Source organism: Botryllus schlosseri, chromosome 1, assembly GCF_051294905.1.
Source record: "Botryllus schlosseri isolate E-star chromosome 1, Bs_hap1, whole genome shotgun sequence".
Lineage (NCBI taxonomy): Eukaryota > Metazoa > Chordata > Ascidiacea > Stolidobranchia > Styelidae > Botryllus > Botryllus schlosseri.
Genome location: NC_137236.1, coordinates 27,371,814 through 27,399,186, shown reverse-complemented (window position 1 = coordinate 27,399,186; position 27,373 = coordinate 27,371,814). Strand labels below are relative to the sequence as shown.

The 27,373-nt window shown below is 39.7% G+C and overlaps 2 protein-coding genes across 6 annotated transcripts in view; both read left to right on the top strand.

The window, feature by feature from the left end:
* Positions 1 to 26,676, top strand: part of LOC145446717 (uncharacterized) — a 69,068-nt gene extending 42,392 nt beyond the window's left edge. Inside the window, exons 3-6 of one of the 5 annotated variants that reach the window (XM_080325071.1) lie at positions 24,139 to 24,327; positions 24,997 to 25,086; positions 26,075 to 26,341; positions 26,422 to 26,676. In XM_080325071.1, coding sequence (XP_080181197.1) covers positions 24,139 to 24,327; positions 24,997 to 25,086; positions 26,075 to 26,341; positions 26,422 to 26,651 — 776 coding nt within the window. In that variant the 3' untranslated portion in view covers positions 26,652 to 26,676. The remainder of the gene's footprint in view (positions 1 to 24,138; positions 24,328 to 24,996; positions 25,087 to 26,074; positions 26,342 to 26,421) is intronic. The other 4 variants (XM_080325080.1, XM_080325077.1, XM_080325089.1 and 1 more) reach the window with 4 other exon arrangements.
* The window catches only part of LOC145441434 (uncharacterized), a 191,819-nt gene that overhangs the window by 105,751 nt on the left and 58,695 nt on the right, over positions 1 to 27,373 (top strand). The window lies entirely within an intron of this gene.

Genomic DNA, 27,373 nt, shown 5'->3' with positions numbered 1-27,373 from the left:
CGACTTGACATAAACATATTATATTTTGAGTATACGAGATTTGAATGTCTGAATAATAACCGAGAAATAATTTATCACAATAAAACCCGTACATTACAGCGTAAAAGATGTTGGAATGTCAGCAACTCTGTACGGTCAACCCGATCAACTCGTCATGATCATTCCTGAAATCGACACAAACATGACCACTGACTTGAGTTAACCACAAAACAGCATCAAGTTTTAAATCCACTTGTAGCTTACGGCTTATTCGAATGCTGGTTATGTTTTGTTGTAATTGAGTATACGAGGTTTGAAAGTTTGACCAACGTAGTTGAGAATTCATTTCTTACAATCGAACGCGGGCGTTATATTAAAAATTATAATGATGTAAACATAAGGTTCGACACATTGATTTGACATATGAGATTTTGTAATGCTCGACCACGACTTGATTATTAAATTATTTTGAATCGCCTGAAATAATTGTCGTCATCTAACCAGACTACTGAAAGTCGTTGCCATCACAAAAACAATTTGCATGACGTTTATTAAATGTGTCCTATAGTTAGAATTATTTGTAAAACACACACACAATCAGAGAAATTGAAAATCTTCCTAATGTCATTCGTCAAAGTAAATGTCATCACAATACTCAGTCACTAAAAGACCTTACTTGTACGGGATTGAAGCACCGATAATTAACTAGCTAAACCGAACTCCCAAGAAATTTTACTCACTCGACGGATATGAAACAACATCGCTTAATCGGTCTATATCGTTTTTCTAAATGCAAATCATATCCACCCAGCAGAAAACAATTTTCACTCGCTTGGTAATGAAACCGAAGTCTCCATTTGATATTTTATTTTTGGTCAAATACTATGCAATGAACACATTTGAGTGGCTGAGCTTTACATCATCAAGCTGCCATCTGTAAATCAAGATTACATCCAACTTGTAACTGTATCGTTTAACTACCGGGTTGCATCAGTTTGCTATTTTTTTCATTTAGTGACTGCTGAACATACCAAACGATGCACATTCACTTACGAAATACTGTGTTGATCGTAATTTCCACCTTCGTGATAATCGAATTACATTTGTTTCGAGTTCATAACAACCGACTACTTCTCTATGACATGGCGAATTTTTTTGAAAAGTTATGCTTAGAAGATTGGTGCATCTCGCGAAAAAATAATATACCAATCATATTGATACTGTTACTCCATTGACCGGTATTTTCAAACGAGTCGATTTTCAACCGAGCAAAATTTATTACTTGAGTTGTCCCGCTTACTATATTTAAATGTAAACTCACCCGTCTTTCAACAACAAACAATCATAAAAAAGTACACAAGCAAACACAACAAGTTTTACTTTTATAGGACACTAATTATTATTCCACGCATCTCATTTCATACTAAGCGTATATGAAAGATATTCATGATACACGAATATATTCGCTCATGCTACGAACATACGCAATGATTGGTGACGCTTTCACACTATTTCGATTTAGTGTAACAAAAACAACAACAACAATTTTCACTCTCTTGACTTATGAAAACAACAGACGAACCTTCATTCAATATTTTGTTTTTGTCAACTAGTTACTTTTTCATGAGACCCCCACTACTCTTACAAAAGTACGAAAGATATTTACATCACACAAAGTAATCAACTTTACTCGATATTCTCACATTACGAAACTAAAGAATGGTTGGTTTGACTCTACAAACTGTTTCGTTACCTCAAGACCTTTATTGTCTGAATGGTTGTTCATGTGTCTTAAGAACCGAATAGTTCAACACAGCACTAGTACCAACAGAAACATCGGAGTTGTTTACACAAAAGTTTGTATGTGTACAGTATGCGAATACCATGTGTAAGTCCAGCACAATTGCGGTATCCATCCGAGTTTAGTTAACACAAATTTATTACAACGGAACCACGTAAACTTTCGTGAAAGAAAAGCATACTCACTCCCAGAGGGTTATGTCAATGCCATAGCAGTACTCCAACAACAAAGTACATATGTTTTCTAGTCACGATCCTTACATCTTACACACAAATCAATCTACTTTGCTAACGAAAAGTGCTGAGTCACCACATGATTACCCTCACAACAAAACAGCTAGAAGATATTATCATACAAAAATATTCCTAACCCTTTGCGCGCCAGTGACAAATCATACAACAAACATTTTTGTGAGGTGAATTGTTGTTCAGTGTCAAGTCTACCTGTTGAAACGTACATTAAAACAACACAGTCACAATTCAATTAAAACCACGAATCTATTTTCATTTCGTCACATACAGAAAAATAAATTTTAATTTCCCAAAACATACTTGTAGTCAAGAAATATTTTTATTAATCAAAATCATCGACTTCTGTTTACGGTGTTAGTGTGTGCATGTCATACACGTGGGGCCCGTATTAAAATGGACACGACACGACTGAATGTAAGGAGATAGAAGTCTATCGCATAGATTTACATGTGGTCTTCGCTACGGTTTCAAAAAACGAATCATCTCTTTTGCATTGATCTAGACCGAGCAAGTTAGTTAATGGCCATGATTGAGTTTGTCATATGCGAATGATAGGGTTACTGTCAAATCTACATACAACAACCTTCTGGCACTCAAAATAGCAATTTCATTCTCTCCCTTCGTAGTCATATACCGCCAACTCGGCTTTTTTGTTCATCGACAGCGGCGTTTAACAAGACCAACGACACTGAACCCACGACGTTTACCTATGTAAAATTACCACTTTCACTTGACAGTCCGTCGTTTACCTGGCTAAACATATCATTTTCCTTTGGAGATCTGATGTTTACCCAGAGTAAGAAACCTTTTTCACTTGGAAATCTATTTTTTCCCTGGGTAACAAACCTTTTTCACTTGGAAATATATTTTTTTCTCTGGTTAACAAACCTTTTTCACTTGGAAATATATTTTTTCTCTGGGCAACAAACCTTTTTCCCCGGGTAACAAACCTTTTTCCCTGAGCAACAAGCCATTTTCACTTGGTGGTCCGTCGTTTACCTGAGTAAAAATATCATTTTCCTTTGGGGATCTGGCGTTTACCCAGTGTAACAATACATTTTCTCTTGGTCATCTAGCTTTTCCTAGAGTAACAAAACCATTTTCATTTTGAAATCTGACAAACACACCTGACAATTTGATATTTTTGTATATTGTTACAACGCTAGCGACAAAATATACACCAACAACAACTCCAATACATTTGTGTAATCGCATATTCACTTGTGCTGATGCAGCCCATCAAAATCATCGGTTATCCACATACAATGTGCTGTTGTACATCGACGTGTATGTTTTTGAAATTGGGCAATAGGCTTCGATAGTTCTGTGATGTCCGGGTTCGTGCTTTGGATTTTCCAGAGACAAAATGTCTGAATAAAACACCTCCTTGACGATGGTTGGTATGTGGATAACGGTGTTCGGAAAACGGTTGGATTTATGTCACCCATCGCGATAACAACTCCAGGTCGAGTTTTCCTCCCGCATGTTTACTATATTGTGTCTTTATTGGTCAATGTATGTCTCGACATTCAGTTTGAAATCGGAAACCCTGATAAAGTATGTAACCGGATCCGGATATCAACTGTGAATCGATAAACCAATGGACAATATTCAAAGTAAACATGTTACACCCTGTGTTTCCACGACAAAATACCATCCAGACATACGTCGCGCTTGTTTGCCCACACCAGTATACGCGTAAATGGAGGTGTGTGACATTGCATGCAATGTGTTGGTATACAAACATCGATCCACAGACATTATCATAGCCGGTAGTTTTGATGTAGATCGAATGTCACCCGATAACAATATCATACCAATAAGCCACATTGCAATGACTCTGAGTCCGCGCTATTACATCGATATTTCGACACCGTTTACTGATTTACTCGATGGTTTTATCGCGTTGTAACATTACAAGATAGTCATGACCCTATCTCCGGACAGACCACCCAGACCAATTGGAAACATCGGTCGATATCCATTGTGTTGTCGACACCGAAGTTTTCTGCTGCAGCGTTTGATCTAGGTGAACTATCGAATCACGGGTGCTCGAAATGATTGCGATCAGTCTTTCAGTCACGATGCATGGATGTCGCTACTCCCACATAACGACTCCAGATAAATATCGTGAACAACGATTCTGTAAATCTCGGACTGATACTGTGATCCAATAAGGTGTGTTTCTGTGGACTGAAGACTGCAATCATACACCACAATAGAACACTACCTCTCGTGATATCACATGCAATCATAAAACACACCATCGTAAGGGTTTGTCCAGTTTCGAAACGGTCATCACCGCAATAGATCGGGGTTGGTCTCGTCATATCGGTAGCATTTTGACACTGTCATCACCGCGAGATTATTGACATCGATTCAGTTGGTCATGTCAATCCGTCTCACAATCTGTCGTTTTTCAAGTCCCAGCACAATAGTGTTACGACACAGACAAGATGCGATGGTGGAAATGACAAAACACGGAAGGCGCACTTTGGTGTTATTTGACATGGATTTTACACCCGACGAACCTCACATTCGAGCGATGCATTGGAATGACGCTTGTATTATTGACACCGAAGGGAAAGAAATGTATCGATTTATCGGTTTCGTACATATCCAACAAAAACCAGGGTATATGATTGTGCACGGTTCGCATATTCGACTGTGATCACAATATTGGTATGTACTGTACAGTTCGCTTTCCCTGTCAAAAGTAGTCGTGCGAATACCCATGTTACGGTTTCTATGTTTGTGTGTCTGTATGTCATGCTTCAGATTGACTCAGAGTCATTGCAATGTGGCTTATTGGTATGACATTGTTATCGGGTGACATTCGATCTACATCAAAACTACCGGCTATGATAATGTCTGTGGATCGATGTTTGTATACCAACACATTGCATGCAATGTCACACACCTCCATTTACGCGTATGGCTAATTCCATTATAATTTAACAGGGGCTGTAATGCATACCCTCAGAATTGTCCAATATTTACAAATGTTATTCTTTTTTGAATTCCAAGTTTATTAAAAAAAAAAATTGAAAAATGTTCAGCGGTTCAAAAGATATTGCGATTTAAAATCCTCTCGTCACTAGGTGGCGCTACTTTCAAAAATCTTTGAAATCGATATTTTTCGCTCAAATGATGGTAGAGAACCAATTAAAATGTCCAATTAACCAATTCTGGGGCCAAGGAATTCAATAAAACCAACTGTTTCGCCCTAAACTCAATGAAAAAAAAGTTACGGATGAAAAAAAAAATGGGGGGGACGGGCTTGAAAATGTCTGTAGGATACGGCCTACACAAAAAAAATTCTTGTGAAATGTGCTTCTAAGGAGTATGGTTGATAAAAAGCTTGATTTTAAATTTCACATTTATTCCAACGTGAAATATGCATTACATAAAAATTTCATGGTCCCAACCCATATCCCTGCTCACCGTAAATACTATTATCACCAGTCAGATATATCAATAAATTTATTCGATTTAGTTTCCGAAATTTTTGAAGTAGAATCCGTGCGGAACCACCGCTTCAACAATAATAGAAGCAAGTAAGACATATTTACAATTGGCAAGTCGACGATCCATAATGCATGCCAAACACGAAACAAGAAAATCATTTTTCAATTTTTTTTTTTAATAAACTTGGAATTCAAAAAAGAACAACATATGTAAATATTGGACAATTCTGAGAGTATGCATTACAAATCTCAAAAAATTTGCTAAATTATAATGGAATTAGCCGTATACTGGTGTGGGCACACAAGCGCGACGTATGTCTGGATGGTATTTTGTCGTGGAAACACAGGGTGTAACATGTTTACTTTGAATATTGTCCATTGGTTTATCGATTCACAGTTGATATCCGGATCCGGTTACATACTTTATCAGGGTTTCCGATTTCAAACTGAATGTCGAGACATACATTGACCAATAAAGACACAATATAGTAAACATGCGGGAGGAAAACTCGACCTGGAGTTGTTATCGCGATGGGTGACATAAATCCAACCGTTTTCCGAACACCGTTATCCACATACCAACCATCGTCAAGGAGGTGTTTTATTCAGACATTTTGTCTCTGGAAAATCCAAAGCACGAACCCGGACATCACAGAACTATCGAAGCCTATTGCCCAATTTCAAAAACATACACGTCGATGTACAACAGCACATTGTATGTGGATAACCGATGATTTTGATGGGCTGCATCAGCACAAGTGAATATGCGATTACACAAATGTATTGGAGTTGTTGTTGGTGTATATTTTGTCGCTAGCGTTGTAACAATATACAAAAATATCAAATTGTCAGGTGTGTTTGTCAGATTTCAAAATGAAAATGGTTTTGTTACTCTAGGAAAAGCTAGATGACCAAGAGAAAATGTATTGTTACACTGGGTAAACGCCAGATCCCCAAAGGAAAATGATATTTTTACTCAGGTAAACGACGGACCACCAAGTGAAAATGGCTTGTTGCTCAGGGAAAAAGGTTTGTTACCCGGGGAAAAAATATATTTCCAAGTGAAAAAGGTTTGTTAACCAGAGAAAAAAATATATTTCCAAGTGAAAAAGGTTTGTTACCCAGGGAAAAAATAGATTTCCAAGTGAAAAAGGTTTCTTACTCTGGGTAAACATCAGATCTCCAAAGGAAAATGATATGTTTAGCCAGGTAAACGACGGACTGTCAAGTGAAAGTGGTAATTTTACATAGGTAAACGTCGTGGGTTCAGTGTCGTTGGTCTTGTTAAACGCCGTTGTCGATGAACAAAAAAGCCGAGTTGGCGGTATATGACTACGAAGGGAGAGAATGAAATTGCTATTTTGAGTGCCAGAAGATTGTTGTATGTAGATTTGACAGTAACCCTATCATTCGCATATGACAAACTCAATCATGGCCATTAACTAACTTGCTCGGTCTAGATCAATGCAAAAGAGATGATTCGTTTTTTGAAACCGTAGCGAAGACCATATGTAAATCTATGCGATAGACCTCTATCTCATTACATTCAGTCGTGTCGTGTCCATTTTAATACGGGCCCCACGTGTATGACATGCACACACTAACACCGTAAACAGAAGTCGATGATTTTGATTAATAAAAATATTTCTTGACTACAAGTATGTTTTGGGAAATTAAAATTTATTTTTCTGTATGTGACGAAATGAAAATAGATTCGTGGTTTTAATTGAATTGTGACTGTGTTGTTTTAATGTACGTTTCAACAGGTAGACTTGACACTGAACAACAATTCACCTCACAAAAATGTTTGTTGTATGATTTGTCACTGGCGCGCAAAGGGTTAGGAATATTTTTGTATGATAATATCTTCTAGCTGTTTTGTTGTGAGGGTAATCATGTGGTGACTCAGCACTTTTCGTTAGCAAAGTAGATTGATTTGTGTGTAAGATGTAAGGATCGTGACTAGAAAACATATGTACTTTGTTGTTGGAGTACTGCTATGGCATTGACATAACCCTCTGGGAGTGAGTATGCTTTTCTTTCACGAAAGTTTACGTGGTTCCGTTGTAATAAATTTGTGTTAACTAAACTCGGATGGATACCGCAATTGTGCTGGACTTACACATGGTATTCGCATACTGTACACATACAAACTTTTGTGTAAACAACTCCGATGTTTCTGTTGGTACTAGTGCTGTGTTGAACTATTCGGTTCTTAAGACACATGAACAACCATTCAGACAATAAAGGTCTTGAGGTAACGAAACAGTTTGTAGAGTCAAACCAACCATTCTTTAGTTTCGTAATGTGAGAATATCGAGTAAAGTTGATTACTTTGTGTGATGTAAATATCTTTCGTACTTTCGTAAGAGTAGTGGGGGTCTCATGAAAAAGTAACTAGTTGACAAAAACAAAATATTGAATGAAGGTTCGTCTGTTGTTTTCATAAGTCAAGAGAGTGAAAATTGTTGTTGTTGTTTTTGTTACACTAAATCGAAATAGTGTGAAAGCGTCACCAATCATTGCGTATGTTCGTAGCATGAGCGAATATATTCGTGTATCATGAATATCTTTCATATACGCTTAGTATGAAATGAGATGCGTGGAATAATAATTAGTGTCCTACAAAAGTAAAACTTGTTGTGTTTGCTTGTGTACTTTTTTATGATTGTTTGTTGTTGAAAGACGGGTGAGTTTACATTTAAATATAGTAAGCGGGACAACTCAAGTAATAAATTTTGCTCGGTTGAAAATCGACTCGTTTGAAAATACCGGTCAATGGAGTAACAGTATCAATATGAGTGGTATATTATTTTTTCGCGAGATGCACCAATCTTCTAAGCATAACTTTTCAAAAAAATTCGCCATGTCATAGAGAAGTAGTCGGTTGTTATGAACTCGAAACAAATGTAATTCGATTATCACGAAGGTGGAAATTACGATCAACACAGTATTTCGTAAGTGAATGTGCATCGTTTGGTATGTTCAGCAGTCACTAAATGAAAAAAATAGCAAACTGATGCAACCCGGTAGTTAAACGATACAGTTACAAGTTGGATGTAATCTTGATTTACAGATGGCAGCTTGATGATGTAAAGCTCAGCCACTCAAATGTGTTCATTGCATAGTATTTGACCAAAAATAAAATATCGAATGGAGACTTCGGTTTCATTACCAAGCGAGTGAAAATTGTTTTCTGCTGGGTGGATATGATTTGCATTTAGAAAAACGATATAGACCGATTAAGCGATGTTGTTTCATATCCGTCGAGTGAGTAAAATTTCTTTGGAGTTCGGTTTAGCTAGTTAATTATCGGTGCTTCAATCCCGTACAAGTAAGGTCTTTTAGTGACTGAGTATTGTGATGACATTTACTTTGACGAATGACATTAGGAAGATTTTCAATTTCTCTGATTGTGTGTGTGTTTTACAAATAATTCTAACTATAGGACACATTTAATAAACGTCATGCAAATTGTTTTTGTGATGGCAACGACTTTCAGTAGTCTGGTTAGATGACGACAATTATTTCAGGCGATTCAAAATAATTTAATAATCAAGTCGTGGTCGAGCATTACAAAATCTCATATGTCAAATCAATGTGTCGAACCTTATGTTTACATCATTATAATTTTTAATATAACGCCCGCGTTCGATTGTAAGAAATGAATTCTCAACTACGTTGGTCAAACTTTCAAACCTCGTATACTCAATTACAACAAAACATAACCAGCATTCGAATAAGCCGTAAGCTACAAGTGGATTTAAAACTTGATGCTGTTTTGTGGTTAACTCAAGTCAGTGGTCATGTTTGTGTCGATTTCAGGAATGATCATGACGAGTTGATCGGGTTGACCGTACAGAGTTGCTGACATTCCGACATCTTTTACGCTGTAATGTACGGATTTTATTGTGATAAATTATTTCTCGGTTATTATTCAGACATTCAAATCTCGTATACTCAAAATATAATATGTTTATGTCAAGTCGTATATGTGTCGATTAGTAAATAGCTTACTTTGTCTTCAGAATAGTAACGACCTTTACAATTGAATAAAAATTATCGGTCATATGAATACAACCAGGATGAATTAATTCAAATTTGTGAGTTGCAGTGATATAATCAAGTAAGTGAAAACTAGATTTTTAACACTTGGTGATGTTGTGAATAATTCTTTTGAGTATGGTGAGATGTTAAAATGTCGCTTTGACAAACGAAAAGCCGGATCATTACTTGTTTCAAATCAATGTGCGTATAATATTGAAATGAGACTGCGGGAAAGTTGGTAGTCATGTTTGTCAATCTATTTCAATTTAGACTATATCAAAGTCGAGATATTTCATTTTGGATTACCTCGATTGACCCATAGAACATCTCGCGAATGGATTCCGACGCCACACTATAACATTTTTGATATGAAGGACTCACGGGTTTTCAATCAACAATACCTAGATTTTTTGGTAATGCTAGAGTTGGCCAAATGATAAGTTGCGTGTTTTTGTTAGGCGTTTGATTTCTCAGTAATAAATACAATTATTGTATGTGTATACTTGCGATTGCTTGATTCTTGTTTAGTTACTTGGTATTGATTCTATAGGCGTGAAACAGCGGAATGGAATGTGTGAATAATTCGATGCGACTGAAGTTGGAGTTAGCAATATTCAGGTTACGTTCGAATCAACTGATCGCGGTAAATGGATTTCTCAAAGGCTTAGAGTTGTACCGGATCAACACATTCAAATACGAATCAACTTGGTTTGTGTAGTGAGTTTCATTTCAAGTTGACAAATAGACACATTGATTGAATATTCTCATAATTCTTAGCGTGCAACTAAAGTCAGCCACTGTTCGAGGTGTCAAAACATATAGCGACCACCAGAAAGCGTCAAATTGTTGGTTTTCGAACCACCGTCTACGCCGGTTCTGTGACAAACTAATTACCAAAATATTACCTTGTGAGCGGGTATCAGGGATTGCTATGTCTGAAGCATTATCCGGCGAGTGGTCGTTGGATTTTAAAATGATATCACACCCTTTTGAATAAGCGTTCACTTCACAAAGGATTAGGGTTAGAGCGGAAATAAGTGACAATTTGTCGCTATTCAAGTTACCGACGCTGGCGGTCTGTTGTTCGTTACTTATTAAATCTTACGAGTGAAATCAAGCTCTGTGCCAAACTGCTTACGAAAATTTCACCGCGTGAGTGATCGATGTCTGTAGCACCAAGTCGCGAAAGATGGTTATGTCCGAGATATTATCTTGTCAGCGATCGCGGGGTTTTGCAAACTATTTCACACCTATTTGAAGTGTTAGTTTGTGAATGCGGCTATTGTTGATATTCGAATCGCCGTCTACGCCGGCTCTGGGGTAATCTAATTACTCAAACATTACCATGCGAGTAATTCCTAGATTTTGCAAACTATTTTCACGCCTTTTTGTTGAAAGTGCGACATTCCGCCCGCAGTCTATACCCGAAAGTACGAATCATCACCGCGTCCATAAGAATAACGATATATCATTGTCGTACTCGCCGTAATTTGGAATATACACATTAACTAAGGACCAATCACATGACTATTTACTTGATACATATTCAACACGAAGTACGACATGTCAACAACGAAGCCGTGTGCGACCGATCCCTATACTGAAAAGGGTTACCGTGCGACCACAAGACGCAATAGCCGCTCGCCACCCCCGCCATAAGACAAAAAAGCCGCTTGCCACCCCGGGTTTCCCAGCCGCTTGCGACCCCCGCCATAAGACATAAGAGCCGCATGCCACCCCCGCCATAAGAATAACGATATATTATTGTCGTACTCACCGTAAACGTTGGGATTAACTCGAATCGGTCATATTTAATAATTTGTAATACACACATTAACTAAGAATCAATCACGTGACTATTTACTATTCCTGATACTTCTTCAACATCGGTCGAGAGAGTTGACTATACCCGAAACAGCGATTCACGGCCGCACCCATAAGAACACATGGCGAGTCACCACAGATCCCGTAAGAATACATGACAGGCGAATCACCGCCACCGCCTATAGCAAAAAAGGCGAGTCACGACCCCGAGTTTTCAGGGCGAATCACCGACGCAGCCTATACCCGAAATGGCGAATCACGGCCGCACCCATAAGAACACATGGCGACTCACCGCCGAGAGGGGGGTCTAAAAAGGCGAGTCACCACCCCCGGTTTTCAGGCGAGTCACCACCCCGCCCATAAGAACCAATGGCGTCATGCGACCGATCTACATAACTACTTAGGTCCCCGGGTCGTGTGCCATTGGACCCACCGGGTGGGGACCGATGACACGTTCGAGCAACAAATTTTAAACGTCCATAAATATTTTTGGAAAAGACGGATATTCATGTATATGTGCGCGATAGGTAGAGCTTGTATCAAAGTGCTGAGCCAGCAAAAGATCTGCTGTTTTCGGCTGAACATTTTGGGGCCAGCGAACATTTTCCAATTTTTGATCCATCGGTACCACATCTCCCCTACTTAAAGTTGCATTTAAAACAAAAATCAATTTAATGCGAACATGTTTAAAACAAGTTTTCCATTGGTTTTTCAAGTCATGAGTACACGAATATCCTATTGTGACGTCATAGTTAATTGACAATTGAATATATAAGGAAAATTCGGGAATCAATGAGGGGATAGCAGATGTTTTCAAATCTTGCGTTGATTATTAAAATTAAATGGTATTGACATCAACTCTGTCTTGCTAATACATGGGCCATCTCTGGCAAAACACGAGGCTGTTTAGCGAATGGTAGTGTTCATGGTAAATGAATAGTTAGTTTGCGGATGTAGCAGTAACTCAGCCTCGTGCCCCTATTGAACTGTGCCTCAAACATTTTACGATCGCGTAGCACTAATTTATTTTTACTATTTAGGCTACTGCGTACCGTCTGGTTTACAAGTGACATATTTTACGCAACGACACTTGGATTTACCTCGTATTGACGATAATACTGTACCATAACACCACGAAGCAAGAAGACACAATTTCATTAGATAGATGAAGCGTTTAGTAAGTACAAGCTTTTCCATCCGCGTGATAACATTACTCACAGTACATCGCATTTCATGTCCAGGCTCAATTAGAAGATTCCGGCTCCAGAACTTAACGAGAGAGAGAGAGAGAGATTTATTTCTTCGTCAACCGGAATAAACAGAATGAGTATGCAAACAAAAAACAATACTCAAAACAAAAGCAAAAAAACACATACACAATAATAATAGCGTGTAACTGGCTCTATAACGGTATAGACGGGTGCCGGCGATATGATCCTTACGATCTTCATGTCAAGGCCGAGAACCCTTGCTTACTATCCACTGTCAATGCAGGAATCACGATTACTTTTTTCTGCATGCTTCGATTCGTGATGTCATTTTATGAGGAATTATGAGGAATTTTATGAGGAATTAGTCTGTTAGCCCTAGAATAGCCTTCAATCGCAATTGTTTTTTCTTAGTCCAGAGGTGTCAAACATACGACCCGCGAAGCAATTCTGAGTAGATTGAAAAAATGCGCATTTTATCAAGCACATCGGTAACAAATGTTGAGATGTTTGAAGAAATACTTCCATTCAATAATCCTCCAGGACTGCAAATGTCGAGTATGTTAGCAGGCCACAACCACCCGACTGCGGTGATGTGGTTTCACTCTAGTTACCACTAGGAACAAGTCGAATGCATTGGCACCTAATTTGGAGAAGGCAAAAAAGTGCACATTGAGCGAAGTTTTATGGAAAATCAACCAAAAAGTTCTTATTCACAGAAGTGAAAACGCCCAAGCGAAAACTTTATATGCAGGTTTCATGAAGAATATATTATAGTCACTCAAATCATATAATTCGAGTATGTGTGGTCGAACTGCTGTGTCGCTTCCTACTCAAAAGGTTCCCGAAATCCAGAGACAAATTAATCATGATTTCAACCAAATTCCGACGTCCCCGCTTGAATGACCAAAGCTAAGGCAGCTAAGAAGTATGCCGACTCATATCGCCGTTACCGCCACTGTTTTAGCCAGTGGTTTTCAAGATTTTTTAGACACGCCCCCTTTATCGTGACAATACACGATAATAAAGAGAGAAATCAGGCTGCTGGCAGTCCCACCAGATAGTCTACTGCAGGGGTGGACAATTATTTTCCTCCGCGACCCAAATGAGAAAAAGAAATATGTTGGCGGGTCGAGTAAAATAATTTAGCTATATTCTTCAGCGTATTAATTGTATTTCTAAATGACATTGTTAATAAATGCTGCTCAGTGAATGTGCTGATACTAGGTAATGTGAAAGTGATGGTTAATTAAAAAAATATCTATTTGCTGTCATGATTCGAAACAGTGTTAAACATGTAACATTTTAGCTATCCACGTTCTTCTATTGAAACTATAAAACAGTGGTTCGCAAACTTCTTTAGGCGCGCCTTCGTTTATGATAGTGAACAATTTAGCGCCTATTAGGCGAAATATAACTTGTAAAAATCAGATCTACTCCGTTATGAAAAACCTTCACTCAGGGGTGTTAAACATACAGCCCACGGAGCAAGTCTGAGTAAATTGGAGTGTCGTGTATAATCCAGTACATTTTTAACAAATTTTGAAATATTATAGTAAGAAATACTTCCCACAAATCAGCAAATTTCAAGATCATAGGCCACGTTATATTCATTTGACAGCGGTGTGATGTTTTCACTTTAGTCTCCATCAGGGACAAGTTTGTGAAAGTGACATCCAATTCCGAAAACTCAAAAACATACACACTGACTTCTGGAACAATAAGTACAAAAGTAGTTATTCGCGAGGCTAAAAAACTAAAACGAAACTGTTATAGGCAGGTATCTTGGACAATATAATAGTTGCAAATAGTGTAATTCAAATCTATTGGGTCGCACTGCTGTATAACTTCTGACTGAAAAGTTCCGATAGTTAGACAGAGAAAACCCAATCACGATGAATGATAATGGGCCAAATTCTAAAGTCCTCGTTTACAGTTAAATCTCTTGTATTATTCACAACGCTTATGCAGAGTTAACACCAGATTACCACTCAAACAAAGGGAGCATAGATGTCTGCTAACTTATTCCGTCGTTATAGTCAGTGTTTTAGCGGTTGAATTCGAATTTTTGTCAAAAACTTCCGTTGTTTGCTAATACAAGTGTTTCTAGAATACGTAATGTAATGAAATATATTATTAGCCTATGTATACAGGAGTGATAATAAAGTAATCAAGCGAAAAGCAGGGGCGTTCATTTTTAGGAAACATATTGGAACCATTTGATTGGTGCGGCCAGCGAGCGGTTTGAAGGTTTGAATCAGGCCCGCGACGCAAGTTAAGTTTGACACCCCTGCTTAACTGATAATAAGGTTTACATTGACGATCCACAATTCCGAATACATTCTTGAGGTTGAAGGCTGCTTGGATTTCAACGAAAGAAACGTCACGCAGACAAATCAGGCGTAAGAAAAGTACTTTGTCATCCCCGCGAGTATAGGTTAATTTAGATATCGAGCCGTTCGGTCATTTACATCCCGGTTAACATATGCGGAGCATACTCGACGGTCGCACTGAGATATGCAATAAGATACACACTGCAAACGAAGATACTTTTATATCGTCGATTTTCGCCATAGCGTAGAGTGCAAATCAGACAGACGCTGCTTTGTGTTACGCAGTCTTGCCTTCACGCCCACCCGAGTGGGTGAACAAGAGTAAGGTACACTTTTTGTTTTTGAGATATGCCTTCGGGGTGGAATGGATTCCGTTATCGTGTTACAGCTCATGAAAATGCGAAAAATTAGCGGACGTAAGTATACCCGACTTCACGCGCTGGGCTATATCTCCACAAGATTTGGTTCATTTTACTCGTTTTCATATATTGAAGTAGAGGCGAAAGCAAACGTTGGTACCATTTGGTACTCTACCTATGGTGCAGATTTGGTAAATAACCCTATCTCCCGCCCACGTATTAACGGTGCATGACCCTCTTGCACACACAAGACTGGTTGACGGCATCTGATTTCGTATCTTATACCTTCTTCCATTCCTTGACCTAATGACCCGTTCATTCACGATCGCTAAAGGTGTTAACTACCGTGTAGCTGTGTCATCACTCGCAGACGGGATTGGCTAATTATTATTTTCCGTTTATAGCATCACTGATCGTGTGCCTGCCGTTTTGTCCAGACAAGCCGATCGGTGCACCTAAACGTGCGTTGTTATTCTATGCAGGTGGCTTGATACTAATATGTTGCTACATAAATGAGGCTTAGTTTACCTTGGTTTCAGAGGGAAAATTTCTAAATTATCGTTAGTGAAGTGAGGACAATTCCGTGGAAGGATCACAACTAGACACTGGACAGACATCAGGTATACACGAGCATTTGTATAACTGACGAAGGAAGTAGTCGACTGTCGAACTCATAGACCAACTCTCTATCGATTCACGCCTTCTGAGCAACTAATCCTGTTAGTGCCGCATGTTAACCATCCGGTTTATAATATAGAGTAATTTGGAACGTACACGCATCGATGGACAATGGTTGGTAGTTACGTAATGTAGAGCTGAATATCCACTTGCGGTGTTTTTATGTCCCCTGAACTATGTGAGATGTCACGGAGTTGAGAGCTGACGGTTATTCTTTTGCTTAAAGAGGAATATTAACTTATTTTATTTAACGTACTGCGTACTTTCGTGAGAATTTATTGAGGCATTGACGTTAACGTCATAGCAGAAGATCCAATGTCTGACGAGACTTACTCGTCAGGTAAGTACACGTTTTCTATTTGAAACGAATGTCCCTATACCTCTCTCATATATATGTATGCACAGAGCAATATTTTATTTTATCCATTAAGGTTTTTTCTGCTGCGGAATACCCGTTATCATCAATAATGCGTTGTGATTTCAATTTTCATGAAATATCTCAAGTTTACATTTCGTGTGTATAGCGCACGTTTCAGTTTGCGAAGATGGCGGTCGTTGGCGCGGTTGTGTATACGGTGGAAATGTGTCAGATGCCACCCGTTGATAAAGTTCGGGCTGCCGCAAAAAAGTGCCCAATGTGAAATAGTCTGGGGGTAGGTTTTTTATGCAGCTAGATTGGTTACGTTTCGAGCCCATACGGCACTAACTACACACGAATGAACATATGGCGAATTTCCACATTAATGTTTTGAAAAAATATATTCGATAACTTATATTATTTTCGCGCTACCCGCAATTTGCCGTGTGGTATTTGCTATTGCGTTGTGAATTCCGATACCGCATTCGAATGAAATGAGTTTCGCCAACGCCATTTCTAATGTGAATGTAGGGTTTGCGACTACTAGAAAGTCTAGTGGACCCTCCACCAACTATACAGACACCTGTAGTTTCATGACATTTGTGATATATCTGTCCCCATTGTAGAAAGGTTTGCGCACCCCGGTGCTAACAAATGACATCGTTGCACATGATGCACAGTGCACAGTAGTTCACAACGATTTTGATAACTGGATGGCTAAAATGATGAGAGGGGAGGGGGAGATAGGCGGAGAAGCGTACGGAGGGGCTGAGGGGAATATTAGAAGATCTATATTCAACTAATCGGCACGTGAAAACAGGTTGTTCTGGATCTGCCTCCAAAGGGCAAACTTCCACCGATTATACGTGGAGACGGATCTTTTGGGAGCCATGTCGAAACATTGACCCTTTTTAGTGAATTCACCAGCGGTCAGAGTTTAGTTGCAGAAAATCTCATGTTGATATGTCCTCTTTTTTCGGTTCTGAAAATATGGGAGTGTTAACCGGCGCTGAGCTGGAGTCGAAAAAGATTGGGAACCACTGACATAGCATGAGCTCTTGTATCAGAATCATTAAAATATTTCACTAAATTCAATTTCAATGTCAACTTCGTAGTCATGCCATGTGGTGGCTTTTGGAGTGGGCGAGGTGGGCGGTCGCCCAGAACCCCTTTGGTTTAAGCGCTTTTTCCAAGGATCATAGCTAATCAACGTGGAAATCCGTGTACGAATCAAGAAGACGAGTCTGTACGGACGGGTCAATCATCAAATTCCCGCGTTTGTTAAAAAAGTACCATATCGCGATAATCATCAAGTCACTGCACACGGTAGAGCAGGGGTGTTAAATTCAAATTGCCTCGCGGGCCGGATTCAAATCATCTTATCGCTCGCGGGCCGGATCATTCAAATGATTGAAATTCCATACCCTTTTTTTTCTCGAATACTCAATTATTAGGCCTACACAATAAGATATTACATTATAACGGATCATAGGGTTCTACTCAAGAAACAGCTTTTATTAGCGAACAATGGAATTAGCAAAATTAAGATTATGGCTGGGTAAATATGGCAATATAAACTGCTAAAAAAGTAGCTATAACAACGACATACCGCATCTGTATGCGTTTTATGAGGAATACGAGGGGTATATTGAAGCTGGTTAATTACTATTATATCACGGTTCGGGTTTCTCCGTATGCAGAGGTTCCGTTAAGACATAAGCGAAATTGGGAGTGCGTCCACAGATATTTGAATTATATTTTTGTGTAACAAATATATTCTCCATGTAATCTGCATATACCGGCTTCTCACTATGGCGGTTTCACTTCTGTGAATAACTACTTTTTGGTCCATTTTTCCCGTAAAACTCGGGATTGAGTGTGCATATTTGCCTTCTCGGAATTGAACGTAAATGAAGGCTCTTCCTTGCTGATGGAGACTAGAGTGAAACCACAACACCACTGTCGGATGGTTATGTGACCTATAAACAATTGAACATACTCGACATTTGTTATCTTTAGGGATTATTTGATGATAAATCTCAACATCGGAAAGAAATGTGCTGAATAATATAGCCATTTTTGAAAATAGCTTCGCGGGCCGGATGAAATGGGGTGGCGGGTCGGATGCAGCCCGCGGGCCGTATGTTTGACACCCCTGCGGCAGAGGTAGGCCTACTTGGTTTTGATGTAGTCTATCTTTGCAATCATGCAATAATAGATATGGCCCAATCCAGCGCTTGGTTTAAACCTTGACGTGGTGTGCTGGCTTGTTACTAATGTCAGCCGATATAGCGTTTCCAACTGATGTGGTATATTTAGCCTGAACTAGTTGTATCCCTATTTTATTATTTCGCGCTGCCTGCCATATGAAGACACGTGCTATAGTTAACTAGGTCACTTCTTTTATAATTTGACAATGTAAGATAAAAGAAGACTCGAGAGCTCCAGAAATTTAACATTCAAGCCCGCTTCAAAGCCGTGTGAGTGTCATTTACACATCACGCAATTCTGTTGCATATAACGCCCTAATATTAGGTTGGAAATAATAGATGTTAGAAGGAAGTGGAGGCGGAGGCCCCAAAAGCTATGTTTACATACCTATAGGACCCACAATCGTGACATCGACGAATTCTATTCCGAAGTTAGTCAACTATTGTATAGTACCACTCGTTATGACTTCATAACGGTGATGTGTCCAAAGACGTGCTATTCAACGCGGCATCGAGGTCAATAATGCCAGTTACAAATAGTGTGCATATTAATGATGTCGAATTGGAGAGTATGTCATTGCGATTTGAGATAATACTGCAGGTCAGGAACTACTTGAACGAGATGTCGCTGGCGTGATGTTGGATACATCCCAGGGTTGTTACCAAGTCATAAGGCTCCAAGTAACAAGTAAATCCCCCTTCTATAGGTCTGACTGGAATCAGTCGAGTCATATTCAATTCACCACGGATTCAAGCCCAAGTCAGCGAGCAAAAGGTCGAGTCCGATTCACGGTAATATGACTCGAGTCCGAGTCCAAGTCATTGCGGTCTCTGCTCAGTTTCGAGTTGAAGCCTTGTTAACACCACATTTTCTAAATGCGTTAGGTAAAATCGAAAGGTTCGGTATTAAAATGTACTTATTACCCCCGCTTTCAACAGTGTCTGGTCGCATTTTCAAGTACCCCAATACCAGTAGGAAAATACCAACATGGCGATTACAACGAAATATCGGTCTTGGCCGCCTGAGAATCGGGTCATGTGACTGGGTCCGAGTCATCCGCAATGACTCGAGTTGAAATTGAGTCCATACACAGATTGACTCGAGCTGAGTTATTTACGCATTTTGAAAATATAGTCGAGTCATTACTATCCTGGTACAGCCTTGTTCTACATTTATCGAATTACATGGTACCTTATTGAGATTTCAAAGCAACTGCACTGGCTACAAAGCACAGCAACATTGGTTTTCGTTTTAAAATAATAAAGGGCGTACTCGAACACACTGGCTCGAACCATAGTCGAGTTGAACCATCAGAAATCGACACTCCATTGAGGTTCGACTTTACTCTAAATCGTGATACCCACCTCTACTCACCAGCACTTCCGGAAAATAGACATTTTAATTTTACAGATGAAATCATCAATGACCCTCCAAGAAGGAGATTGCTGCCACCTACGCCCGATGTGCCTCCATACGTGCCTTCCAATTTTAAATTAATTGGCGACGAAACTGTAAAAAATGCTGCAAGTAAGTTATTAAAGGAGTATAATCTGACATAGTCCTACTGAGGGTTTTACAAGGTTTTAGTCCCCCAATTTTCTCCAGCGGTTTCTTAAAATTTGGACTTGCACCTACAGCACAAAAGTTATGATTGTTTCTCGCTGTGTCTTGTCGATAATACGGGGAAAAAGAATAAGTGGAGGTACAGCTAACAGCTAAATCGAAGAGTTGATCACAGAAGAAGCGCACCTCCTGTACTCGTCATTGTATATCACTGATTTATGGCGCATAATGATCACTTTTTACGAGTAAAAACATAAGCAGAAGGTGGCGGATAGAACAGGATTGCGAATCTGTTTTGTTGCATGAGATAGAACCTGAAAAACTTGTGATTGTGCACTTCCAGCAGTCTGATAAATAATTTGCTTAAGCAAATATGGCTATTTTGGTATTTAAACGAAACAATTGCGGTCTCTTAACACTACTTAGCGGTCACCCAAACTAATCCTTGAAAAACCCCGGGCCTAACTGAATAGGGTAACGTATGTGCCTTGACAACGACTTATGCCAGTATTGTTCAGAGCTGGTCCGAGTTGTCATCGTTGATTTTGGAGTAGAATTTTTGAGTGAAAGTACTCACCAAACTATTTTAAAAAGGAGCATTGACCGAGGGCAACATGTCGCTAGCAGTTAACCGAGGGGACTTCATTTGAAACGATAGGGGGCATCTTCGCCGATAACGCGAATTGATAGATTTCAGACGGGTGCAAATTTCGAGATTCAATTACGTCATCTTTTCATAGGTGTTATGTTTCCCCGGTGGTGTGACGATTTCACTCATCTTATGGATACAAACCAGGGGCGGGCAACTTCTCCACTCGGCCAAAGTACTTCCTGAGTGGACACATTATTCGCGAATTTATCCACCTATACAAGGAATGAATCGCATTTACTGTAAACTTCAAGTTTGAAGCATATAGAGACTAAAAACGGTGTCAAATGAATTCATTAACGTCATGTGGCTTACTTCAATAACTGTTGAAGTCGATGAGACGTCCGTGGTCGATCAAAGTTTTCAATAAGTTTATTAAACTCTTGTCTGTATGTCGGACGTAGAAACCCTTAGTATATACCGTCTATACTATAGATGGTACATGAACAAAAAATATGCAAACCAAGTGACGCATATGAAAGAAAATGCCAAAAAATTCATGCTTCCAAAAAAGGAAGATCCCAAAGATCCCGAGAACACATGGAAAACCATTGGAGAAATTATCAACCTAACTAAAGGTAATGCTCCCAAGAGTGCTGCTGACATCGAACTACTCAAAAATTGCATCATGATCAAAGACCAGCTTGCAGTCTCAGAAAAGTTCACTCAGTATTTTTGCAACATTGGTCCGGATCTTGCAGCTTCAATACCAAACTCCTCCGATGACTTTCTCTCGTACTTGAGTCCTGGCCCTCGGAAATCCATTTTTCTTGAGCCGACAAGTGAAGGAGAAGTTGCGATCATATTATTTGAAATGAAAAGTAACAAAGCGCGATCTCATCCCAACTCACTTTCTGAAACTAGTCTTTAATATTATTGGTGATGTTATATGTATTTTCTTTAATGAGTCTATACGTCTAGGCATTTTCCCAGATGCACTGAAAACTGCCAGAGTAATGCCAGTGTTTAAGAAAAGCTGTAAAAAGCTAATTTCTAACTACCGATCAATATCTGTCTCGCCAAATGTTGCCACGGTTTTTGACAAACTGATTGACTGCCGACTCAAGATTTTTTTGAATTGAATGCAGTACTGTCTCCGACTCAGCATGGATTCAGATCAAACCACAACACTAACCATGCAATACTATCAATTGTAACGGGCTATTACAAAACCATCAAGCAAAAAAAGTGGCTGCAGCATTTTTATCGACCTCCGCAAAGGTTTCGACACAGTTAACCACAGAGTCTTAAGATAGAAGCTAGAACACTATGGAATCAGGGGTATTGCAGCAACTCTACTTAAAAGCTACCACGCAAACCGCAAACAATTTGTTAAACTAGGGACATTAAGAACGACTACCAGAGATATAACTTGTGGTGTGCCACATGGCTCAGTCCTTGGACCTACTTTTTCCTCATTTATATTAACGACATTGTTAATGCATCTTTACTCCGCAAGACCCTATTTGCTGATGGTTCTCACCTCTTCATAACCTCCAACACTGTCGATCATTTGCATGCATCTGTGAATAGGGAACTCCCAAAAGTGTCGAGATGGCTGCAAGCAAACAAACTAAGTTTGAATGCAGATAAGACCGAGATGCTCCTTTTAAATAATGCCAATCATAGTTTCACTGTGAACATCAATCATAAACAAATCTCCATATGTGACTCAGCAAAATATCTCGGCGTCACCGTTGATGCCAAAATGTCTTGGAAGCAGTATATTGAATGCACAATATCAAAACTAGCTCGGTGTGTGGGAATAATGACCCGTCCGCAATCTTTGGTTTCCAGATCAATACTACGAACCATCTATCTCTCTCTTTTCCACTCTCACCTGCTATATGGAATCGTAGTATCGGGAAGTGCATGCACAACATTTTTGTGCAGAATTCTAACCCTGCAAAACCGTGCGATACGGCTGATCTCATCTGTACCTTTACGTACCAAACTATCGCCTTACTACCGCAAGCACCGAATTTTGCAAGTTGACAAATCATATCGCTTCGAAGTAACGAAGTCATTCACAAATACTTTTCCAATAGTTTGCCTCCTGCGTGTGACTTTTTCATTCCTGCCAAAAATGTCCACTCCCACTACACGAGATCCTCGTCTAAAGGAAATATATACTTACCCCCACCCAATAGCAACCTAACTAGGAGATCCATCGACTACTCGGGACCTATCATCTGCAATGCATTACCACCGCATATCCGTGAATTGCCTTATAATAGCTTCAAAAAAGCCCTACTTGATCACCTCTTGTCGTTACACTAACATTGTTGCCCTACCTCGCCCAGACATTGCTTCATTGATCATTTGCTGCCATTTTTAATTTTCTGCTATTTTTTTTTAACTATAACCTTTTTACAGCCAGACTGTTTAGAGTCAAGTGTACCTGTTTGATGCTGGTGTGATCAGACTAGATGACCTTCACGGTCTTACCGATCATTCCTATCTAATACCGAATACTGTGCAAGCATATTTTCTGTACCACCACCACTGCCGTGTGCTATGTATTTTGGTTGGATGAAAATAAAGACTCTCTTTCTCTCTCTCTCTCATCAGTTAGATTGGAACGCGGCTTTGTCTTGTCAATATCCATGATCGTTAATGCTTTCTTACAGATGAATGTAGACCCCCGAGCCACGGTAATGAATAAGACAGGATAGTATCTGCGAGCCGGTGGAAATCACGTCGCGGACCGGATCTGGCCCGCGGACGGTATGTTGCCTGCCCCTGGTATAACCGCACTCCAAAATGAGTCTCAACATCACTGCGTCCAAAGTCTAACGCCGATTCGCATACTAAGCCATCAAGTAGAACTAGAATTAGTCTGAAAACTTGACCACTATATCACTACCCCGCAGTTGGCAAATCATACTTGAACGCGAGGAAGAGTGGGACTACGACGAGTCCGGAATACCTTCACGTCCAGTTAAACGGATAAATAAACTGGCTTATTACGATGCTTCATTGCTTCTATTACACGAGCGGTTAGAGGTGGCGTCATAACTGCTAGAAATGCTCGCTTGGAAGGTCTCATTTCGTTGAAAAAAATCTTTGAAGAGATACTTTCGCTGGTTAAAGCTGCACGAGTCGCATTAAGTGTTGCACAATACCGGGCCAAATCATTCGGTAAAATGAAAGGGTTTCAACCATCCCATATCGATAACGTCAGCTGTATCGCGTGACAGTTGTCCGTAGGCTCATACAATATGTATTGGGAAAGTATTTACACAATTATGGCATAATTTTAGACCTTGAAAAAACACATTTTTTTGCAAAAAGGCCATTGTTTAAAACACTGTTTAAAACATGTTTTGAACAAAGTGTTTAGAAACACCGTTTGTTTTGAATGCAACCCTAGTACTGATGCATGTGTAATGACCGTGTCAATTCAACAGAATTAGCAACACTAGCCTTAGACGCCTGGAATCATGAGGTTGCCAATCGAATTACCAATTTGAGTGGAATTGATCAAAAAGCCAATGCGGACAGCCAGACAAGTCCGGATTCGATACCATCGACTGCTCACGACGTGTCTCATCACCATGTTCTGCCCGAAAGGCAGGAGTCAGAAAATATACAGTCGGGTAAGCACTCTTTACGCGTTGAACGATGTGTTCTATCAGCGTAGAGATGGTTGAAGTAGTCGGCATTGATACTGAAATAGACGTCGGTGTGACGCTACGAATGTCTACTCCATTACACGTAGGAGAAGTTTTTAACACACGTAGGAACTTCAAGTGGAAGTAGAAGAAGGTGGTAGGGTACTGGAGTAGATAACTTTCGAAAAGTATATATGACCAGGGTTCGTCTACTTATCATCCGATCGGACGCGGCTACCTTCGAATTTGCAAGACGAATCCATCCGAATACCTCAAAATGACTTATGACTTACAGGACATCAAAACTACCTAATCTGGATAGTAAATGAAAGGTTTTGAAGTATACTCGACTAGTTTTTGAACAGTAGGTTGAATACTTTTAGCAGTTAATTAAAGGTGGTTTCTTGCAGGATTAAGGGATGTATTACTGCGACTGCGCAAAATAATCAATGATCCAATATAGGTTTTCGACGCGAGCCAATTTGCGCCTTTAAGATAATATAATGTTGTAGGCCCTATATAAGTGGGGTAGTCAAAATTATATACAATTTAAGGAAAGCAAGGGGGCAAAACGTAATTGAATGTGACAAGAAGGTATAAATATTTCGTTATTGTTCGCCTATGACATGTTGTGAATGCGAATATCTTGAACAGAGTGCGCGGATCATCAGGGGAACTTGAATGGAAGCGGTCACATGACATCGGTGCCGGCAAGGGGTGCCAGACGGAAAACAGTGCGTTTGGGTAAGAGCATATTTTCGCTATAGTCATGTTGTCATATAATTGCACACATCACGTCGCCTTACGTCACCTAGTCCCATGTTACTGGATAACAGAAATATTCTATACATATGGCACACGGAATCTTCGCTGTTCCAGACTAGCCCTGTGAGCAATGAGCTGAGCAGTTAGCATGTATGTCATCATGATACGTAAAACTAATTGACGCATTCCGTATCCCTCGTATGCGTTATCTCGGTACAGTAATCACAGAATAGCCCTTCGTTAACAAAGTCCCGATATGATGTTTTTTTGACATTTACGTTCTTTTTCAAACCCTTGAAATTTTGCAATGGATTTTGAATATCGTCGAATTATTTTTTAAATGTTCAATTTTCATTTCAGCGACCTTGCTATTCAGGAAGCTGTAAACCAGCAGTAGGCCCTCAGAGCCATGTCTTTGCAGCAGATTGCAGCCAAACTGTTGCTTATGACGTACTATACGCATTGTGGTGACGTATCTGTCCGGAATATTAGCTACCAACTTACATAGATTGTAGATGTAGTGAAGTTTTCTTTTGCTGACTAAATGTATTGATTGTTTGTTTTTTACGGGCGCTGTAGGTGCGTTGTTTGATGTGATGTGCGAACAGGTTTACAGATTCACAGCCTTCGACAGTGGAAAATAGTACCTAACTATAATTGTAGTTGATAAATTAACTTTTACTTAACAACTTACTTAACAACTATACTTGAAAAACAAAAAACGTTATAGGTGGGTTGTTTGTAAAGTGATATACGAACAGGTTAACAGATACGCAGCCTTCTACAGTGGGTACTATGAATTTTCGTTGATAAATCAACTTTTACTTATAATGAAGATTTTTTTCACTATACTTGAAAAAAAATCATTTTTTACCACAGGACTAGCACTACTAGAATTATTACTCGGATCATTGTGACCAGCCCTAATAACGATACACGGTAACAAATAGTACACCTCTATTTCTAGACCGTGGTACTGGGCAATGGATTCCTGTTGTCTTCACGCCACCATCCTCACTGCCTGAGGCGGCTAGTCCGGTAGAGGCTCACAGCAGCAGAAATGATATACCGGCAGGTACGCATGGTCCCCCAGAAGCACAGATGGCTGAGTATCCGGCGTTAAGCAATGCCGAGCTGAAATTGCTCAGATCGAGAAGCGACGATACGACCGCCGTGGACTTCTCACCGCAGCTTGGCCCTAATTTGTTGGACGGCTCAACGTGCAATGAAATAGGTATGTTCGAAAATAGCAAGGTATTGTCATGCGGGGCATAACTGGCATGGATTTCTTTATCGTCGCATGATAGTACACAGGTTCTAGTAAGGACCATGCTAATTCAACAGAACCGACAACTACAGCCTATGACGACGGAAATGATGGGGAAGCCAATCTAAACAACAACAATAGTAGTCGAACTGATCAAAATAACAATGCAGACAGACCTGGAAGTCTGCCGTTGTTTTCATCGATTGGTCCCGGCGTGCCTCGCCACCGTACACTGTCCGAAATCCATGACTCCGAAAATAGAGAGCAAGGCATGTAATCATCGAGAGTTGCACCATAAGATCAATCGGAAGAGGTAAAAGTAGTCATTAGAACTAGCGCCGTCTATTTCTTATCGGTTAAATGTCAGTTATATTTCATTACATATCAAAGCGCCTTTCAAGTGGAGGTAAAAATTAGCAACTGAAGGTAGTCAAGTGAAGGACAGTTTCAATTAGTAAATACCTTCAGCATATATTCGGAGTTGTCTACTAGAGATTTTTTGAATATACTCTATCATGTTTGAATGACATGCGCCAGGGACGGGCAACATACGGCCGCGACGTGATTTTGAGCGGCCCGCAGAGAGTTTCCGGTGGTACATGATAATGTGGCCCACAGCCAGCCTGCTGCAATCCCCCACAACTTGCTTATTCCGTCAAATGATAGTGACTGTAATTTATTTTTAAGCGCGCGCGTGTGTGTGTGATTAGAGTACGAGAGTTGAGCCTACGCGAAAGTTCTGAGTTCACAGGCTGTCGCAATTCTTCAAAACTTGCACACTACGTCAAATTATAGTGACTGTAGAGCACGGGCGGGCAACTTCTGCATTCCGCGGGCCAGATATGGGCGAATGAAGGTCTTGGTGGGCCGCATCCCTAAATCGATACATCAAACGCGTATTTATCCACCTATGGGATTAACCGTATTTAATGTAAACTCTAAGTTTGAAGCATAGAGACCAAAACAGTATTCAATGAATTTATTAACGCAATATAGCTG